The sequence below is a fragment of the Rattus norvegicus genome, chromosome 3 (assembly GCF_036323735.1).
Source record: "Rattus norvegicus strain BN/NHsdMcwi chromosome 3, GRCr8, whole genome shotgun sequence".
NCBI lineage: Eukaryota > Metazoa > Chordata > Mammalia > Rodentia > Muridae > Rattus > Rattus norvegicus.
In genome coordinates, this window is record NC_086021.1 from 128,288,243 (window position 1) to 128,310,642 (window position 22,400).

The following is a 22,400-nucleotide window of genomic DNA, read 5'->3' on the forward strand; positions in this document are numbered from 1 at the left end:
TTCTGTGCTCTTTATTAGGAACAAGACGCAGAGTAAAAGACAGACATAATTAGGTAGGCATAGACAGACAAGTGAGAAAACATAAGCTACAGGCCAATGGAAGAAATAGGGAGAAAAGTGGAAAATTCAAACTTGGGCTCAATTTTGGTTAAATTAATCCAAGGGGAAGTGTTGAATTCCTTTGTGTGACAGTGGCACATTTTGGTGCCTCTGTGGATACCATTAAATGCATTTAAATGACAAATGCTACAAAGTATTATCTTTTTAATTTGACCAGTTTTTAATGAAAACTAGGGGAAAAAAATGGCAAGAAATGAGATCAAGAAGTTAAGACTACAGGATTGTCATTTCTTTTTGTTTTGTTGAGCTAGCCTTGATATGTAGCCCAGGCTGGTCTAGAAATAAAAGTGTTCCTATTTCAACCTCATAAGTGCTAGAATTACAGGTATGAGCCATCATGCCTGACTAGAAACAATTTTGCATACATAAGACCAAGAAAACAAATTGTATAGTTTTATTTTTATATATGTGTATAGGTGCATCCAGAGGTGATAGGGAGGCTGGAGGTCAACCTTGGGTATCCTAAGGTGCTGTCCGCCTTGTTTTTCTGAAATGAGGCCAGAAAATATAATTGTATATACACAATTCAATAAATATAATATTTCTTCTTCTATTAGTCTCTGCCTATTCCTTTGAGATGGTTCCCTCTCAACTAAGGGCTAGCATTTCTTGGCTCACTTGGACCAGAAAACCCTAGTGATCTTCTTGTCTCCACTTCTATCCCATCCTTACCCCCAAAGCCAGGGATACAGACAGGTATCTGTGGCATGCCTGGCTTGTTACTTGGGTACTGTCAGCTCCACTCTTCATGATAGCAGAGCAAGCAGTCTTAACCACTGAGCCATCTCTCCAACCCAACACAGCCATTACTTTTAAAACTAAGGGAGAGAAGTTTCTGCTCAGACTAATTTCTTAACCCCAATCTCAATATTCTAAATAAGTAGCATAAATATTAAGGTCATGTTTTCTGGATATAAGACTGAAATAGGTTCTTGTATGGCTATTTCTTAGAGGGAAGCAGCTTAACTTCTCTAAGTCTGCAGTATTTATAGATGTGGCATATAATAACCATGGAGTAGTCTATCTTATGCTCTACCTTAAACTAAGATGAACGCAGGGTTTTGCTGCTAGCAGGCTGAGTGCTGTGGTGGGTTGAATGTGCTTGGTCCATGGGAAGTGGCACTATTAGGAGGTGTGGCCTTGTTGGAGGAAGTAAGCCCCTATAGGTGTGGGCTTTGAGGTCCTATGCCCAAGGTCCAGTCAGTGCAGGAGAAATCAGTCTCCTGCCTGCCTGCAGAAATCAGTCTCCTTCTGGCTGCTTTTGGATCAAGATGTATAATTCTCAGCTCCTTTTCCAGCATCCTGCCAGCATGCTGCCATGCTTCCTGCCATGATGATAACTGACTGAACCTCTGAAACTGTAAACCAGCCCAATTAAGTGTTTGCCTTTGTAAGAGTTGCCTTGGTCATTGTATCTTTTCACAGCAATGAAATCCTGATCCTTGACAAGTCATTTGCAATTTCTAGGTCTCATTTCTTCCTGTTATTTTTCACTGTGCAGTGGTGGTGCACGTTTTTAATCCTAGCACGTAGAAGGCAGAGGCAGGGGGATCTCTGCGATTGGAGGCCAGCCTGGTCTACAGAGTGAGTTCTGGGACAGCTAGGGATACACAGAAAAAAACCTGTCTCAAAATTTTTTTAAAAAAAGGTTTTTTCCCAGCAACACTTCTGTCAATGCAGTCAGCAGCGTTATCTATGCCTATCTTATTTTCTTTCCAGGGTCACAAACTGTGCTGCCCTCAGGACATTTAAAACATTTCCTAATCCCTGTCCTGAGATTGGTTCCACTCAGTGACTGGAATACTCTCTCATCATCAATTTTTTTCTTACAGGCAGTTCTAAAACTTCCCTCCCTAGTTACTATAAATATTTATTTTAAAATTCCTTTGAAGAGTAGAGTGTGGTTAGCACAAGCCTGTAATCTTAGTCCTTGGCAAGCAATGACAGGAAGATGACGGTAAGTTTGAGCTCCAGGCCAATCAGAGCTACAAAGTGAGACCCTGTCTCAAAAATAAAACTAAACTCCACTAGAGCAACAAGTTAACCTCAGCACGCACAGTCTTCTAGTCTTCTTCTTAGTGCTTACCCTGCCCTCTTTCCCCTTCCGAGTGCTGGTGATCAACCCATACCCCTATGTGTGCTGGGCAGTGAGCTACAGCTCTTGCCCCTTACAGGCTTAAGATCATGGATGTGCCCTATTCCTCACTGTAAGTGAGGATGGTAATTTTTTCAAAGATGGTGCTTATTTATTCATTCATTTATGTATGTGTATGTACGCGTCCGTGTGTCACAGAGGGTCTATAAATGCTAGATGCCCAATAGGCAGAGTCAGTAATCAATGGCTGGTGGTCATTCAGGGGGTTGGTTGTGGTTTGTTAGTGTCATGCTCAAAGAAGAAACAAAAGGAAAGGAATTGGATTCAGGGATCTCTCTCTCTCTGTCTCCCTCCCTCCCTCTCTCCCTCCCTCCCTCCCTTCTTCTTTCCCTCCCTTTCTCCTTCCTTCTCTCCTTCCTTCTCTCCTATCTAGTAATGGGGGTAAAGCCAGAAGATAGAGGGTAGGAAAAAAAAAGAATCCACAAAGTAGCAAAAACTACTATAATCCATAATTCAGCCAACCAGAACATTAATGAAAAAATTATTTAAAAATATGATTTTCAGGCTAGAGAGATGGCTCAGAGGTTAAGAGCACTGACTGCTCTTCCAGAGGTCCTGAGTTCAAATTCCAGCAACCACATGGTGGCTCACAACCATCTGTAGATCTGATGCCCTCTCGTGTGTCTAAAGACAGCTACAGTCTACATATATATATATATTATTTAAAAAATATGATTTTCTTTAAAATTTCATTAATAGTTCTTCTCAAAATAGCATTAAGTAGAAAAACTCTCTGTCAGCCAAATAAAAGGTACAGGTAAACCGACTAGTTATAAAACCAAAGTCCAATTGTCTATGGTTTCCAAGACACTAAAAAAACTGAGCCAATTTAATGTAAGTGTGGCGGCTATAAACAGGCTGGCCTATCAACTCTTATCAAATAAAGCAGACTCAAAACCGTAAGTAGACAGAAGGGACAGTCAGGGCCACTATACACTAGTAAAGGGAGCACATTATCAAATTATCAAGAAGATGTAACAAGTATAAACTAAAGTTTGTTGTTTGTTTGTTTGTTTTGGGGCATCAAGACAGAGTATCTCTGTAACAGCCCTGGCTGACCTAGAACAGGCTTTGTACAGCAGGTTGACCTTAAATTCACAGAGATCTGCCTGCCTCTGCCATTTGAGTGTTGCCCAGCTCCAAACATGTAAATTTATTGATTGATTGATTGATTGATTGATTGATTGATTGCTGTTGGAGACAGGGTTTCTCTGTGTAGCTCTGGCTATCCTGGTACTCACTTAGCAGACCAGGCTGACCTCGAGTTCATCAAGATTTGCCTGTCTCTGCCTGCCAGGTCCTGGGATTAAAGGGTTGTGCAATCACAGACCCAGCCAAAAGGATACATTTAAAAACAACATAACAATCATGAGGCTGTACATCAGGTCATTTGGGCAAGTCTGTTGTAGGCAGTTAGATCTCAACAGTGAGTGTTTAACAGTCAGTCAGTATGTCATCTCCTAGCTGAAATATATTGCCATAAATGCAGAAGAAAACACAGGTAAATACTTAGAAAATAATTAAGTCCCTACCTGATAGGAGTCGAACCAGATGTTTCTGTATCAGGACCTGAGGACAGGTAGTCCTCTGTGCAACTGCAAATTGCATTAACGCTTTCAGACCATTATGCTGGATTGTGGGCAAGGTGAGATAAAACGATAGGAGATGATAGTTAGGTCAGAATGATAAATAACCAATCCTAGCCTACTATACACTAATGCTTTATGTACTTATCAAATACTCACAATATTTTATTTTTTTGAGATAGTGTCTTTCTATGTATTCCTGGCTGCCCTCACACTGAGGAATCTTTCTGTGTCCTTCTCCCAAGTGCTGGTATTAAAGGCCAGCACCACCACACCCAGCTACAATATGTACATAAAAATGTTTTTTAATTTCACTATACTTTTGAATTTTCTATTAAAAAGAAATGTTAGTTATGATCATTTCAGTTCTCAGCTTTGTTCTGTTCTCCAGATTCAATCTTTAAAAAAAAAGATTTATTTGTTTATTTTATGTATGTAAGTAGACTGTTGCTCTCTTCAGACACACCAGAAGAGAGAGCCAGGTTCCCATTACAGATGGTTGTGAGCCACCATGTGGTTGCTAGGAATTGAACTCAGGACCTCTGGAAGAGCAGTCAGTGCTCTTAATCACTGAGCCTCCAGACTCGACCTTTTAAAACATGGGATTGTTGAATCCTGTACAAATTGTATTTAGAAATTCTAAAATGATAATAAGAAGCCACAGAACAACTGAAATACATCTTCTTCTTCCTAGAAGCAATCCCAGGGATCTAAGGGACACACAATGTGGACTGTTTCTTGTAGCACCCGTCCAAGACAGCAATGCCTGGCCAGGCAGTGGGCTGGGGAGCTTGTACCCATTAGTTTTCACAGTGCTACTGAGCACACATTAGAAACAAAACAAAACAACAAAAACAGCTAACGGTACAGTTCATGATTCTTTGGGGATTTGATATGGCAGAAAGGACTAAGGAGAGGCAATAATAATTATTATGTTACTATTATATTATTGCTATTATTATTATTAGGGCTAAAAATTTAATATTTTTAAATTTTTAAAAAATTTAAAGGGCTTCATGTATGCTAGACAAGTGCTAAATGCAGTCATTGACTACTTACTAGTTACCAGGGTTACATATTCTTTTTATGAAAAAATTATTTTTATTTCCTGTGAATGTGCACCCATGGATATGTCAGAGACAACTTGCACAAGTAGGTTCTCCCCTTCCATGTGTCCTAGGGACTGAATCAGCTCATCAAGCTGAGTGGCAAGTGCGTTTACCCATTGAGCATTTCAGACTCAGGGTTGCCTTTTTTTTAATGTATGTATGTATGTATGTATGTATGTATGTATGTATGTATGTATGTATGTACGTACGTGTAAGTGTGGACTTGTATGCACATGTGTTGTTGTTGGGTTTTGTTTTTGTTTTTTTTGTTTGTTTGTTTTTTTGTCAATTTGACACAAGCTAGGGTCATTTGGGAAAGGGAAACCTAAATTAAGAAAATGTTCCCGGGGCTGGGGATTTAGCTCAGTGGTAGAGCGCTTACCTAGGAAGCGCAAGGCCCTGGGTTTGGTCCCCAGCTCCGAAAAAAAGAACCAAAAAAAAAAAGAAAAAAAAAAAGAAAATGTTCCCATTAGATTGACCTGTAGGTGGTTCCGCCCTTGGGCAGGTGGTCCTGAGGTAGGTAAGAAAGCAAACTGCACAAGCCATGGGAAGCATGGTTCTAGGCTTCTAGGTTTCTACATTTAGCTCCTGCCCTGACTTCCTTCCTGATGGAGTACAACTCTAGGCTGATGTAAACCCTCTCCTCTCCAAACAAACAGCTTCTGGTCATGGTGTTCTATCACAGCAGTACAAACCTAGCTAACACAGTGTGTGTGTTGGAGCACATGAGAGGTCAGCAACAACATGGGCCAATTTGTTCTCCTACCATGCATACTTTGGGGGTCAATTTGGTTTATCAGGTTTGTGGCATGTGTCTTTACCCACTGAGCCATCTACCCTGCCCTGAGTGTCTCATCTTTAACTCAGCAATAATTACCTGTCTAGAGCAGAATCCATTAATAGTCAATGTTACATGATGGTGAAGCATCCATCAGTGAGGGGAAAATACAGGATGTATCTGGTTTTAGGCTCAGCAATACAGGGGAGGGCAGAAAAGGAGTCGAGTCAGATGAAATGTGTGTGAATTACACATAACTATTGACAGTGAGAAAGTTCTGTAAAATACACAGCACTAACCATCACTCTTACTCAAACTGCAGCACACTCCCCACACCAAGCATACACAGAGGGAGCACAAAGGTTTCAGTGATAACTAAGCTAGGAATCCCCTTTCTACAATGTACCTTAGAACCCACTGAAATCTATTGGAATATGCATACCTGTCTATTTTGAAGTGCTCCAAATAGAGGTTTTCCTTCATCTCCCAAAAGGTTTTCTTAAAAAAGAAAAAATAAATCCAAAAATATTATACAATGTATGTTTTAGCATAGCTTGGTTTGGTTGGTTCTTCACTGTGGAGCCCACGCTGGCCTCAGCCTGAGTAAACACACCAGTGCATTGTCCTATGCGCATGCTTTGAGTCTAATAGGTTTGTGAGCGGCTCCTAAAATCTACCCAAGACTAAGAAAGTGTACACACTACTCAATCCAAGTTATGACAGAGTGTATTGTTCCAGAAAGGGACTTAGTGATGAAAATGTAGATTTCATAAAGACTGTATTGAAGGGAAATCTAAACTCGCTTGGATAAAGATGGTGTGGCGGAGACAGACTGTTATCTGTGTAATGACGCGCCCACTTACAAACCTCAGTGCTTCTTGCCTACTTTGCCCTTCCCTGGGGAACTTCCAATATGGCAAAGCATCCGACAGGTTATCACTCAGACCTATTTCTGCCAACCTTTCTCTCCTGGCCACCTTGTACATCCTCCTCCAATTAATTTTGTTAGTTTGTTTGTGACTTTGGTTCTATCTTCTTTTTTCTCTAAGTATGAAATAACGATCCTGTAAAGTCCTGGGCTGAATCCTCTTAATTGGTTCTTGATCTAGTGATGTAAGACTGCCACTGTCTGACTACATTGCTTAAGGCTAGCCTTCAAAATACTAGCCAACTGCACAGGGCCACTACGGTAGGTGAAAAAGATATAAATACTAAAAATTCTCAGGCCACACCAATACACCGAAATAGTAGCAGTCCCCAAACACAGCAAACTCTTCCGAGTCAGGGAAGCAAACATATTCTATTCAATCACTGTGAATTCTGTCTCATCGAAACCTCCAGAGCATCCGGTTGTATTTTGTAAAGAGGCTTTACCAATTGCCTGGATGGTGAAAGCACACGTGCTCCAGGTCATCATGGGTACTCGTGGGTCTAATTCATCAGGAGGCACTTTCAGGCCGATTCTGTAAATTGTTGTGGCAAAGAGAATGACCATTTCCTTGATACTATTTGAGTATTTCACCCTAAAAATAAAGGAAGAAGAAATTTGTATAGTATTTTTTTTAAGTGCTGCTTTCTGAGAAGCCTCATTAGGTCAGAGAGCATCAGAATCAGTTACCTCCCTTCGACATTGAGTGCGTTAGCTACTTTCCTCACTGCAGTGACCAAACATGGCAAAAAGCAACGTAAGGAAGGAAGTATTTAGGCTCACGACGCCAAGAGATACAGTCCATCATGGAGGAAAGGCATGCTAGAGGACGCAGGTGACCGCTGAGATAGCAAGCGTGTGGAGCTGCCTGTTCCCACACGGGTTCTTCAGTCCAGTCACCCAGCCATGGCGTGCCGCCATCTACCTTCCATGTGAACTTCTCCTTCAACTAAGCCTCTCAAGACAAGCCCTCACTGGGGTGAAGCCCTCACTGCGGTGGCAAAGATGGCGCAGAGGTCAATTTGCATCCCAGCACTCACGCAGAGGCTAACAACCCTCTGTAGCTCCAGTTCCAGGGGACCTAATGCCCTCTCTTCTGGCTTCACAGGCACTGGGCACACAAGTCATACACTGTCAGAAATGAAGACAGAGCACTCATACTTAGAAAATAAAAAAATATTTTAAAAAAGCAGACAAACAGATCCAAGTGTGTCTTATTAATCTAATATTCTTTTTAATTTTTTTAAAGATTTATTTATTTTATTTATATTAAGTACACTGTAGCTGTCTTCAGACACACCAGAAGAGGGCCTCAGATCCCATTACAGATGGTTGTGAGCCACCGTGTGGTTGCTGGGAATTGAACTCAGGACCTCTGGAAGAGCAGTCAATGCTCTTAACTGCTGAGCCATCTCTCTAGCCTTAAAGTAATATTCTTAATCCAATCTAGTTGACTATCAAACATCAAAATAAGTGAAATGTCAAACTTGTCAAACTAGGGATTAGAATCTCTAGATTTATTCATTAAAAAAAATAGGGAAAGCCACCTCCTAAAGGTAGAAAACTCTCTTACAAAATGGCACTGGTGCATATCACCATAGAGCTAAAGTTCAGTAATAAGCACAACTGGACCGGTCTAGGCCCAAACTAAGGACAGACTGAAAGGAGAAAATAAAGTTCAGAGGAAGAAGATCTCATCTACATGTTTTGGTACTCTGAAAGGTATAAAAGTATTTCTGAATTGATAGTGTGTATGTGTGTGTGTGTGTGTGTGTGTGTGTACGCGCACACGTGTGTGTTCACGCTTGTGTGTATACATTCATGCTATTCATGTATACACATGACAGGTAACCCCAACAAGCACTTGGAGCAACAGTTTCTGGTTCCTCCAAATTTCACTTTTAACAAGTATTTGAGAAGCAATAAGACAGGTAGTGTGAAAAAGGATTGTAGGTAGAAAAGGTATGAGGTAGTCATATGCACAAAATAGTAATCCCTCATCTGGGACATTATATCTTTTTCAAGTCTCTTTTGTAACTCTGAGATACAGTAGGGCACTTTCGATTGCACATGAAATACAAACTGAGGGTAAAGTGACAATGTTTTTTCAGAAAGTCACAGGCAAACAAAATGCATCATTTAAGTGAGGTATTTACATTCTGATCCTCTTGTAGCTTTGGTTGTTGTTTGTTTTGTCAAAAGTGATTATGGAGTGGCAGGGTGTAGGGAGCAGCCTCTTCCAAGTCACTCCAGGCGGCTCAGAGGAGAAACATGTCAGTGTGGGTTTGTTCCCCAGAGCATCATCCTCCAGCTTCTATCAGTGTGCCATGGAACATGACCTCTGCCTTCCAAGATACACACACACGCACACGCATGCACACACACCAATAACATTTTTCTAAAAGGATCTCAAACCATCTAATTTACTAAGTAAAACTTTAGGGGAAAAAATGGATAAGGAGCAGTTTTACAAATAAAAAAAAAAAGGTTAGCTCCAATTTTTACTTTTCCAAACTATTTTTTGAGGCAGGGTCTCACTATGCAGCCCTGCCTGGCCTGGAACTCACTACACAGACCAGGCTGACCTCAAACTCAGAGATCCACCTGCCTCTGTCTCCCAAGTGTGTGTCACGACACCCTACTTCACAAACTCTTTTAACTCGTTAGATACTTACGAAGACTGAACTCCAAAACTCAGGATGGAATGAAACTCAAAAGTAGAATCCCCCATTCCTTGATTAAACAGGACAGGAACTGCTGGAGCTTCTCCTTACAAATTAAATGAAAGAAGAGATAAAATCACGCCCAAGTCTCGTCTAACAATCAGCTCTCCGGCTGTTTAAACCATGGATAATCCCTTAGAAACGTTAGTTAGTAGTGAGTAGCCCGTCCCAGCTTCTCTGCTTAGATAACACAGATGAAGTCCTTCTTGCACATCAACCTCACACATAAGTGGGTTTTTCCTTAAAGACATCATACAGTGCTGCTCTCTATAGTTTTGCTTTCTCCTCTAATCGGTAATGAATATTTTGACTCATCAATAACTTCATTTTTTTCATTTTCTTTTAATTTTAAAACCTGCATTTGTACTTAATTTGGCGTGTATGTGTATGTATGTGAGTGTGTTTCTGTTTGTGTGCACACACACCAGGTGTGTGGAGGTGGCTCCTGTGCAGTCCAGAAGACAACTTACAGGACTTGGATCTCTCCTGCCACCAACAGAGGTCTTCAAACTAAAGCTGTGTATAGTCCCAGCCATGGAGAGGATGGGGCAGGAGAACTGTGTAAACCCAGGAGCTGGAGTGCAGCTTGGACAAGATTGCAAGAACCCTTCTTACACAGACAAAACCAACAATACAAACTGGACTCTGCCTTTATTTATTGATTTATAACTTAATAAAGACAGTTCTTCGACAAATGTTATATGCACATGGTAGAATGTATATGTGTGGGTATACATGTGTGTATCCAGGCTCAGGAGCCCATGTACATGCGTGAGGAGGCCAGAGAAGAACATAAATCACTCTGCCTTTTACAGACAGGACCTGTCATTAAACCTGGGTCACAGTTTTGGCCATCAGACTCTTAGGCTCTATCCATCCCTTTCCCCCAGCACCCAGCATTTCTCTAAGTGCAGCTGGGGACCCAGATTCAGATCCTCATGCATGCTCGGCAAGCACTTCTCTCACTGAATCATCCCTAGCCCCTCTTCACCAAACATTTTAAGTGATCTTCAATTTCCTTTTTTTAAGCCTATCTCCATGGCAACATTGTCATTCAGCTGTAAAAAATATATACATAAGGATACAGCTTTAATACATTTTTATTAATATTAAGACAGAACATTATACACTGTTCTGTTTTCCATTATGAAAAATGATTGAACTGAGTAAACCGATAGCCAAAAAGTCTTGGACTCAAAATCTCTATTTCCTGATATTTAACAAATCTGTACTTTCAAATCATATTTTAGCATAATAATTACTTGCAAAAAAAATTAAAGATTTAGGGGGCTGTAGAGATGGCTCAGTGGTTTAGGGTACTGACGGCTCTCCCAGAGGACCAAGCTCACAACTTTTTAATTTCAGTTCTGGAGATCCAGTGTCCTTTTCAAGTCTCTGAGGGCCCCAAGTCATAGAGTGTCCCACAGACATACATAAAGTGGATCACTCAGAAACATACAATTCAATTTTTAAAAAGTTAAATATTTAGAAATAATTTTCAAATGTCCAGTACAAATAGATTCCTACAAACCTTTAGCGTGTTTCATATTATAACCTGATATTCTTGCAAGGACAGTCTGTATCCACCGTGCCAAGGTCAAAAGTTGAGAAAGAGCCTCTGCATTCTCACTACAAAAAAGTGACATTTAGAAACAGTCAATTCAACTGATACACAGACAATCTGCAGGGGTAAACTTGTTGAGTCTTTCCTTGAATAAATTGATATATTAAAAACATCAGCTGTGCAGTGTGTGTGTGTGTGTGTGTGTGTGTGTGTGTGTGTGTGTGTGTGTGTGTGTGTGTTTTGTTTTGTTTTGTTTTTTTAGCCCAGCACTGGAGTGGCAGAGTTCAAGACCAGACTGGTCTATACAGAGAAACCCTGTTTTGAAAAAAAAAAAAAATCATCAAATTCTGCTGAGCATAGTGGCTCCACCTTTATTCCCAGTACTTAGAAGACAGAGGCAGGCAGATTTCTATGGGTTTGAGGCCAGCTGGGTCTACATAGTGAGTTCCAGGTCAACCAGAGATATATAGTAAGAACCTCCTCTCAAAAAAATAAATAAACAAAATTAAAACACCAAGTTTCTTCATTTTAGTAACATTCTAGACCATGAAAATGAGCCTAAAATATAGTTGGTAAAATGACTAGATATAACTGTCCATCTCTGACTGGGAAATAATCAAATACCAGTAAACACTGCCATGGTTGTCCATCAACTGCTAGGTGATGTTACTCACACCCCGATTCCTCCACACTGAATCTCTAAGTTTCAGATTCTAGCAGATCACTTCTTCCTACCTCTATCCACTATCCCACTGGAAGTCCTGCCATATCTCATGTGAACTACAATGGCCTTTAATAGGTCTTCCCCTTTTCCCTTTTAATTACTTAGGGTTTTGAGACAGAGTTTCTCTCCGTAGTCCTGGCTGTTCTGGGTCTCATTTACTCTGTAGACCAGGCTGGACTTGACCTCTGCCTCATAAATGTTGGGATTAAAGGTGTCTGGGTTCCTTCTGCTTCTGTTCTATTTGATTTTTATGTATGAATTTACCACACACACACACACACACACACACACACACACACACACACACACACATGGGCTTTGCATTCAGGTACATCTGTACACCAGAACTATACTTATAGCTGGTTGTGAGCTGCCACATGAATGCTGGGAACTGAACTCAGGACCCAGCCAGTGCTCTTAACCACTGAACTACCTCTCTAACCCCTGAAAGAGCAGTCTTAAACATGCGTGTATATGAAGTGCATGTATGTGTAACTGCAGGTGTGTGCATGCCATTGTACATGTAGACATCAGAAGACAAAACCTTCAATACTGGTTCTTTCCTACTAACCTGTTGAGATGATTTCTTTGTGTTTGCTGGTACACACACTGGGATAGCTAACCCCCCCACTTCCAGAGTTCCTCCTTTCTCAGCCTCCCATTCCCATACAGGAGGACAGATGACAGACAAGTGCTAAAGTGACCAGCTTCTACACGAGCCCTAGAGAACTGCACTCAGGCCCATCTGCTTACACAGTAAGCATTTTAACCAGCTGAAGCACCTCTCTGGACCAGTTTTACAGTTTTGATAATTTTTTTAAAAGATTTATTTCTTTTTTATTTTATGTACATTGGTGTTTTGACTGCATGTATGTCTCTGTGAGGGTGCCAGATCCCCTGGAACTGGAGATACAGACAGTTGTGAGCTGCCATGTAGGTGGTGGGAATTGAACCTGGGTCTTCTCGAAGAGCAGCCAGTGCGCTTAACCACTGAACCACATCTCATTCCCCCGGTTTTGATAAATTTATTGTATAATGTTTTACATGTAAGTGTGAGTTGAGGACTAGAGCGTTGGCTCAGCAGTTAAGAGCACATACTGCTCTTGAGAAGGACCTGAGTGTAGTTCTCGGTACCTTCAGTTCCCAACCCCCCACATCACCAGCTCCAGGGAACAGGACACCCTCTTCTGGGTGTTGAAGGCAGCATCACTCACATATGCACACTCCCCAACACACAATCAAAAATAAAAACAAGCCATACATATATAAAGTCTAGTAGAGAAAGTTGAGGAAATAAGTTGCTAGTTATCTAGAAAGCAATTATACTTTCAAGTATCTTTATTTTGGGGAATCATTAAAAAAATAAAAAAGCTAATGTGAGCTAACAAGAAATTGGAAGAAGTATGCACCTGAAATCTCAGCCATCAGGAATGCCTAGACTGTGCAGCAAAGCCTTGTCTCGAACAACTAAAACCAACCAAATAAACAACTTCTTCACACCCTCAGAAGATGGACGTGAGATCTGGTTTCAAATCCTGAACCTCGCTTGGAACAAGCAAAAAGCCATTCGCAGTGGTTATCCAGTTCTTTATGTTTAAATGGAAATAATAGTACCAGCTTCAGCAGACAACTGTGAGAGTTAAATAAGACACAGCAAGTGCGTGGTACTCTGTCTACAGCTCATCAGTGACTCAGTAAATGAAGGGCCAATCTTCCTGACACATCCTTGTTTGTACATGGTGGCATTCCATGACCAAATATGAATAAGAAGTTCCAATGACACGGACTCATGAGATAAAGTGATTCCATTTACCAAACTCAGCATCTCACACTTTCACTGGGAGCAGCACAGTGTTATTCTGTGGAGCTGCCTCGCACATGCCAGGGAAGCACCTTCCACCGAGGGACAGCGTCTCCGCCAAAGGTGCTTCTGCAGATTACTAAAACCATTCCCACTGCTGGAATTATCATTACAAATTGTTGATTTTAAAATAAATTAAAGAATAACTTTTGTCTATCTTGATACAGGGTCTCACTATGTAGCCTTTGTTAGCCTGTAACTTGCCATATAGACTAGGCTGGGCTCAAGCTCAGAGATATTCCTGTCTGAGTCTCCTAAGTACTGGTTGCTACCACCACACCTGGCTAGGATAACAACTTTGTTACCAAGTAGAAGAGTAAGAATGTAGAAGTACGGGGCTGGGGATTTAGCTCAGTGCTAGAACGCTTGCCTAGGAAGCGCAAGGCCCTGGGTTCGGTCCCCAGCTCCGAAAAAAAAACCAAAAAAAAAAGAATGTAGAAGTATATAATGAAAGTTCTACTTATTAAAACTAGTGAAACTACAAAAACAGATTGTCAGAGGTAAAATATTTTAAAATTTAAATGCTCACAAATTATTCAAAATATGATAAATGTAATCATTTACTTATTTTTATCATTAACCTTTTGTACAGATCTCCAGTAGGATTTGCAATTTTGAGGTTCTACTGATTTAATGGTGGGTGGAAAAAGCAAAACACAGTGCTTTAAGTAAATGAAAATCCTAGTTCTCTTCAACACCAAAAGCTGGGCTTTCATCTCATTTGTGAGCACGATGCAAGCTTCGGAATGAGAATGGTATTAATCTCTAATCTCTGTGAGGAGGGAAGGGGCAAGTGAGGCTTGGAGGACAATCTGGACAGAGGTGAAACGCACCTGTTGATCTTCTGTGGCTGCAAAGGAATGATGGGGATGACGGTATTGCAGAGAGACTTGCAGAGAGGGCACAGGTACTCTCCACTCTCCAAGTCAAACAGGTCGACGTGAATGCGCTGCTGAGAGCTCAGCTGCACTGCTTCAAAATACCTGCAAAGTCAAAGATGCGGTCCACTCGCAGCACCTCACATGGCTTCCATCTGTTCTCAGCAAAAAGTCCTACAATTCTGGACTTAGTGTCTTCAGAATTTATCACAAAAATACAAGTTATAGTTATAAAAGAAACAGGTTGTCCCCTGGGGTGTAAGTAAGCTGGGAGACCCATCAGGGCAGATACAAATCTGAATGACTGCTTGAATCCTCTAACTCATCCCCTGCCTCAGGAGCAAGTGGACATCCTTAGAGATGCCAGGGAACCATCTACAGCACTGAGGGCTTGCGATGGACAGATTAACGATGCTTTTAACCTGATGGCAAATGAGTAAGCCATACAAAAAATTTATCAGAAATTACATTTTAAAATTTTTAATCTTTTCTCAAGAAAAAACTAGAATATGTCATTATTGCAAAGAAACTTATATTTTTGGTTTCTTCTTCGTTTGTTTCAATACAGGACTTCTCTGTGCTCCCTGGTTGTCCTGAGTCTGGCTCTGTAGACAAGGCTTGGAGCTCATAGGTCCACTGCTTCTGCCTCCCCCGTGCAGGATTAAATGCATGCACCACCATGACTGGCAACAAAGATACTTTCTACTACATATTTTAAGTTTTTGTTTTTGTTTTTTAAATAAAGATTACTGTTCCTCTCACATGCCTAGGACAAACAGTGTTAATACTACTTAGTTTTTGGGAAGCAAGTACATTTTCAGTTCTTGGAACTGAGCCAGGGCAGTGCACTGTGCATGTTAAGTACAAGCTATATTATCACGCTACACTCTAACCCTAAAAATATTAAGCTGGGAACTTGATATATCAATTTCAAAAGCTTATAATAAATAGAAATATAATTAGTATCATGAAAGCAGGATTAATAATTAAAATCGCCTTAATTATTCCACAGGAAAACAGAAAGAAGACATGAGAAAACACGCCTTTTGTGACGTGTAGTGAACGCCAATGTTCCTAGTCTCTTTAAGAACCTGTCAGAGGGAAACTTACTTCTGCCAGCACACTGCATGCATTACATGACCACAGCTTCCTGCGTAAGTGCCATGTGCCAGGTCTGGATCCATGAAAAGAGGGTCCAGTGATTCTGGTTCAGAAAGACACAAATAAGAGGTATATACTTATGCTTTCTAAAGTGTTAGTGGGTGGCAGTGGAGAAAGAGTTTTCAGGTCTAAAATGCTTAAATTTTATTTCTTAGGAATGTCCATGTATACCACTATGGCAGCAGGATATATATCCCCAAAAATAAGAAAAGAGGTGGAAAGAAACAAGACCATCAGGCTAGATCCTGAAATCCTTGTGGATTAACAACTCTATTCATTTACACTGTAATTCTGAACTGTAGGTTCAAGCTGCATTATACTGGCTGTTGAAATGCTTTTCTATTCTTCAAGAACAAATCTGCCTTCATAAATCAAAAGAATAATTTGAATACATGACAACTTATAAAGAAGACTTATTTTTAGATGAGTGTTTGCCTGCCTATATGTCTCTGTGTGCTGGTGCCCAAGGAGGCCAGAAGAGGGCACTGGACCCTCTGGAACTAGAGTTGCAGACAGTCGTGAGCCACCATGCAGAAGCTGGGTCCTCTCTGCATGAGCACCAAGTGCTCTTAACTGCTGAACAATCCCTCTAGCCACCAAAAATGTCCATTTTAAGAGTGGGGGATAGCGGGGTTGGGGATTTAGCTCAGTGGTAGAGCGCTTGCCTAGGAAGCGCAAGGCCCTGGGTTCGGTCCCCAGCTCCAGAAAAAAAAAAAAAAGAACCAAAGAGTGGGGGATAGCAAACCACAGAGCACGAAGTTTAAATTATGATGTTATTACATCACTCCTAGTCTGAGGCCAGTTAGCACCTGCTGCTCAGCTCCCTCGTTCACACAGCGACATCAGTGCACAAGGTGTTGTGAGCACTGAGTGTGCACATGTGCACAGCATGGAGTCGGTGACTGGAACATGCTAAATGTTAATAAATGTTAATTTACTATCATCATCACTGCCAGGGAATTTAAAATGTAAATGTAAAGCAGCGAGTTTCGCATTAAGTATAATGTGTTATGTAATTAATACTCGCTGAAGTAAATGTTTAATATAAATCTAAACAGAAGGCAGATAAGTTCACCATGTGAGATAGTGAATAAAATTATTAGTCCGAATTCATCAAACTGGTTATTATCTTGAAAAAAGGGGACAAGAGATACATTACTAAAATAAACTTTTATTTTGTTTGTGAGACATTGTCTTACTGGGTAGCTTAGGCTGGTCTTGAACTAACCACCACCACATGGCAATCCTCCTAACCTAGCTCTCCATGTGTGGGGATTAGAGGCCCAGTTAAAAGAAACTTCATCAAAGCAATATGTAAAATATGTTTAGATATTTATTTAAAAAATATGCCTTCCTACTGAAGATATTTTGAGAAGAACTATAGAAATAAAGGTTGTATGTATGTATGTGTGTGTGTATATGTGATATTCTTGAATTATTAACTTCCTTAAATATGATAATGGTATGGTAAGTATATAGTAGACTGTCGTCAGTTTGGGAAATGCATTCAGAAATACCTGTGGATGAAGTGTTATGAGGCCTACAATTTACTTTCAAGTGATTCAGCAAGATAAAATAAAGCAAAAATTAGGTGACCGAAGACTAACAAAAATCAAAACGACACAAACAGTAGCCGGTGTGACAGGTAAGAACCTAATCTACTTCACATGTAGATATACTTTATATTGACCAGACAGGACTTACACATAACCTCACTGCTAAGGCTCTTTCCGAGTTTACTTCTATTCTACTTACATAGGCAGGAGAAGAAATGGCTGAAAGTAGATCCCTTGAGCATACGTACCCCCTAAGAGGCCCGCAGGCTTCCCCCTGTGCTGGGTTAGGGCGGTGGATTTCTGCACACAGGCGGACAACACCATGGCGTTGTTTTCTAGTTTCACCTCTTGTTCTTCTTGGCAGAGGATGCACGTCAGCACCTCCTTTTCTGTAAGAGCTGGGCCCCGTTTAGGGCCCAGAGCAATTCGAGAGCACTCACTGACTGCTGAGGGGCTAGCAAAAGAAACGGCACAAACCAGAACATAGGTTTTGGTCACTGTCTTTACATTTTGGTAGATTTTAAGTAAGTAAATATAACTAAAGTTATAGTTAGCAATATGACCTTTAAAATCTGCCCTGAACTTTCTGGCTTTAAGCAGTTAATTTTATAGCTAGAAAATTCAGTTTGTTCTAAGTACACAAAGAAATACATCACAGAATAAGATATATGTTATGATTCTATTTAATTTAATATGTCAGCAAAAGTGGGGCCATTTGTCTTTTTCTGAATGATATTTAGTTCATGTATCAAATAAATTTTGTAAAATATAAAAAAGTATTAAGAAGAAAATAAAAGGCATTATATTCTGCAACGTAACCACTAATAATCTGGCTTATTTTCTCCTAGTTTGCTTTCTATTTATAATACACATTTTGTGCAAAGAAGGTCATGCTATAAACAGAGACTTATCCACTTAGATGTTGCCTTACTTGTTCACACCTTGCTATTCTGCCATAAGTTATTTGAAACAGCTGCCCGGTGCCACTGCTGCGACTGCACTGTAACACCACTGCTGTGACTGCACTGTAACACCACTGCTGCGACTGCACTGTAACACTGTATCCAGTCCCTTTCACCAGGCATTGGAGCTTCAGTCTCTAGCTTAGTAGATATTAAAACTACAAAAACCGAAGCCTTAATCGACTTCAGTGCTATAGCAATACTTATACTCTATAATATACAAGATAATAAAGTGCAAATCAAAGCAAGTATTTATAATGGTTTGATGTGATGCTAGGAACCACTTCACAGATTTTTTTTACTCGCTTAATCCTTACAATAAACATGAGATAGATATAATATAATTACCTCCATTTTTCCAGAGGGAGAAACTGAGACCTAGAGATACTAAGAGATAGATCTAGGAACTCATCATTCGTACATAGTAGGACCAAGATTTAACTAACCCAAGGGGCCTGGCCTCTGAGGTCATGTGCTACACCATCCTGCAAAACTACACAAAAAGCTCCCTGAGAAATGGTGCTTCAGTCAATGAAGTATAAATAACTCAAGTGTTCATCAGTGTGCGTTAACATGACATAGAACATTATACAATTTTCAAAGGGTACTGCTCAGCTGTAACATCAGAAATATAGTAAGTATATATCACTTATGCTAACAAAGCAAGAAAAGGAATAACAATACCATATAATTTTGTGACTACATTATGTTCGCATGTAATAGTATAATGAAAGTCTGACATATATACATAAAATCTTCTTGTTTTTAGACAGTCTCGCTTATGCGCAGCTTAGGCTAGTCTCCAGCTCACTGTAGCTCAGACTAGCCTTGAACTTCTTTTTTAAACTCTTGAGTGCAGAGCTACACGTATAAAACTTATAACCACAGAAGGCAGAAAAGGATATAAGAACTTGGTCAAGTATCCAAAGGAACTTTAGCTTTATCTCTACCATTTAATTTTCAAAATGAAAATATAGTAGTATAACTGCAATTACAACAGTGAATGGAAAAGGCATTAAGATAAAATTAAGGGTCCAGGGACTAAGCCACTACCCAAAGACTATACATGGACTGACCCTGGGCTCCAACCTCATAGGTAGCAATGAATAGCCTAGTAAGAGCATCAGTGGAAGGGGAAGCCCTTGGTTCTGCCAAGGCTGAACCCCCAGTGAACGTGATTGTTGGGGGGAGGGCGGTAATGGGGGGAAGATGGGGAGGGGAATAACTCTATAGCAGGGGAGGGGGAGGGGTTAGAGGGATGTTGGCCTGGAAACCCTGGAAAGGGAATAACAATTGAAAAGTAAATAAGAGGGTTGGGGATTTAGCTCAGTGGTAGAGCACTTGCCTAGGAAGCGCAAGGCCCTGGGTTCGGTCCCCAGCTCCAAAAAAAAAGAACCAAAAAAAAAAAGTAAATAAGAAATACCCAATTTAATAAAAATGACAAAAAAAGATGAAATTAAGGGGGCTGGAGAGATGGCTCAGTGGTTAAGAGCACTGACTGCTCTTCCAGAGGTCCTGAGTTCAATTCCCAGCAACCACATGGTGGCTCACAACCATCTGTAATGAGATCTGGTACCCTCTTCTGGTGTGTCTGAAGACAGCTACAGTGCATATAATAAATAAATAAATTTTTAAAAAAAGATAAAATTGGGGTTGGGGATTTAGCTCAGTGGTAGAGAGCTTGTCTAGCAAGCGCAAGGCCCTGGGTTTGGTCCCCAGCTCCGAAAAAAAGAAAAGAAAAAAAAAAAGATAAAATTAAAACATAAGATACTGAGAAATCTGCCTTTATTACTATATATTACTATATATATGTGTATACACTGAAATATATATTATATATGTATATATAAAAATAATAAGACATTTGTCAAAAGACAAAATGTAAAAAGTCAGTAAACAACTTTATATGAGTTGGTCCTTGCACTAACTAGCAACCACAAAATGTTTATGTTTTAGTTTATGGTGCTAAGAATTGAGCCTAGTGCCTCATGTGCGTGAGCAAGCACTCTACCACTGACCTTCACTCCTAGCCCATACATTTTCTCTCACGAGAATGAAGCATGTTCAGACACCACTAGGAGTATATAATGGCGAGTCACCCAGAAATGCAATTTGGACTACCTGCTAAAGTTTTAACTTACCCAGGAGTAGTGGTTCACTCTTTTTTTTCTTTTTTTCTTTTTTTTTCTGGAGCTGGGGACTGAACCCAGGGCCTTGCACTTGCTAGGCAAGTGCTCTACCACTGAGCTAAATCCCCAACCCTGGTGGTTCACTCTTGATCCCAGCACTTGGGAGGCAGAGGCAAGCTGATCTCTGTGAGTCCATCTGGTCTATATAGTGAGTTCCAGGACAGCCAAGGCTGCATAGTGAGACTAAATGTATGGGACTGAGAGATGGCTCAGGGGTTAAACCACTGACTACTGTGCTAGAGGACCTGGGTTCAATCCCCATCTCCAGCGAGACAACTCACAACCACCTGCATCTCCATTTCCAGAAGATCTGGTGCCCTCTCCTGCTTCTGTAGGTATCAAGTACATATATGGTACATAAACATATATGCACGTAAAATGCCCATACATATAAAATAAAAGGAAATGTCTCAAAGAAATTTTTTAGAACTAAATATAAAAGAAAAACGTTGTGTTGTGAGTTATTCCTGTCATTTCAGCACTTGGGAGGCTGAGGCAGAATTGTTACGAGTTCAAGACCATCATGGACTAGATAGGATCACCCTGTCTCAAGCAAGCAAAAAAAAACTAGTATAAATCACCTCTATTAGGTGATGGATGTCTTTTCAGTTTGTAACAATGGTAGTTCATTTTTCCTAGGAACAAAATACCAATGCACAGAAAGTGGGGTTAGTATCTAGTTTTGCTGTTTCCATCTTAATAATGACTTCAGAGGAGTACCTGGCTTTCTTTTTCCTAAAATATTAATCTTTTATTTTACCTTTCTTCTTCCATAATGGAGTCTTCCTTCCCTGTTATTTCTGATGTATTGTCATACATGAGTTTGTGAGTTTCAATGAAGTTTTTCTGTAAGGCAGACATCTGGGCCATGATCTTCTGGCGATGTAGCCTAGCAGCTTCAGCTTTTCTCTTCCGTTCTGCTTTTTCTTTATCATGAGTAATCTGAATGTTAAATAACAGCAAAATTAGATAGGATCTTCTGTCCAGATTAAATATCCTCTATATGATGCGGCAGTTACCATATCTGACAAGGTAGACTTCAAACAAAAAGTAATTAGAGAGATAAAGAGGGGTACCACAGGGCTGGAGAGGTTAAGAGCAGTGACTGCTCTTCCAGAAGCCCTAAGTTCAAATCCAGCACCTTGTGGCTCACAGCCATCTGTAATGAGATCAGATGCCCTCTTCCGGTGTGTCTGAAGACAGCTACAGTGTACTTATAAGTAAATAAATCTTTTTTAAAAAAGGGCTACTACATATTAATAAAAGAGCTCACTACATCAAGTAGAAATAATGGGCTGGGTGTGGCAGCGCAGGCCTTAGGCCCAGCACTGGGAAGTAGAGGGCAGACAGGCCTCTGTGAGCTCCAGGCCAGCTTGGTCTACAGAGTTCCAGCACAGCCAAAGCTATGGAGAGAAACCACCCCCAAAGATATAACATTTGTTAACACTTACATACTAAATATTAGAACCCCAAATTGGTAAGACAAGCAAAGAAGACGTAACATATGTAGGTCCTGATACAGTAACAGTGGAGGACGTCAATGCCCAACTCTCACATCTTACTAGGTCTTCCAGGTTAAAAATAACTTATGAGACCTAGAGCTGCAATGTACCATTAGCCAAATGGATACAGACTATTATACCTGACAGATAGGGATTATGTATTTTTCTCAGTGACATATGGAACTGTCTCCAAAATTAATCACACCATAGGCTACAAATCAATACTTAACAAATATTAAAAAAAAATAATTTCTTGGTTGGTTAGTTTTTGTTATTTTGTTTTGTTTTTCAAGATAGAGTTTCACTGTGTAGGTCTGGCTGTCCTGGAATTCACTCTGTAGACCAGACTGGCCTTACATTCATAGAGATCCACCTGCCTCTGCCTAGACTACTGGGATAAAAGGCATCCGCTACTAACCACCCAGCAGAATTAATTCTTTATATCAGACTACAATGGAATGAAAGTAGAAGGCAACAAGAAAAACTACAGAAACTAGAAAAATATTGGGAAAGTGAACAAATACATTTTTTAATTAATAGTGACCAGAGAAGAAATTTTAAAATTCCTATAGTTAAATGAAAATGAGGCCTCCTAGAACCTTTG

At 40.3% G+C, this 22,400-nt stretch overlaps 1 protein-coding gene across 4 annotated transcripts in view; it reads right to left on the reverse strand.

Moving 5' to 3' along the window:
- The window catches only part of Ubr1 (ubiquitin protein ligase E3 component n-recognin 1), a 112,671-nt gene that overhangs the window by 23,083 nt on the left and 67,188 nt on the right, over window positions 1–22,400 (reverse strand). For all 4 annotated transcript variants that reach the window (XM_063284367.1, XM_063284368.1, XM_063284369.1 and 1 more), the window contains 9 exon segments: window positions 21,055–21,236; window positions 17,392–17,597; window positions 15,537–15,630; window positions 14,382–14,531; window positions 10,931–11,028; window positions 9,352–9,445; window positions 7,123–7,271; window positions 6,191–6,246; window positions 3,808–3,904 (listed from right to left, as the gene is read on the reverse strand). In XM_063284367.1, the coding sequence (XP_063140437.1) occupies window positions 3,808–3,904; window positions 6,191–6,246; window positions 7,123–7,271; window positions 9,352–9,445; window positions 10,931–11,028; window positions 14,382–14,531; window positions 15,537–15,630; window positions 17,392–17,597; window positions 21,055–21,236 (1,126 nt within the window).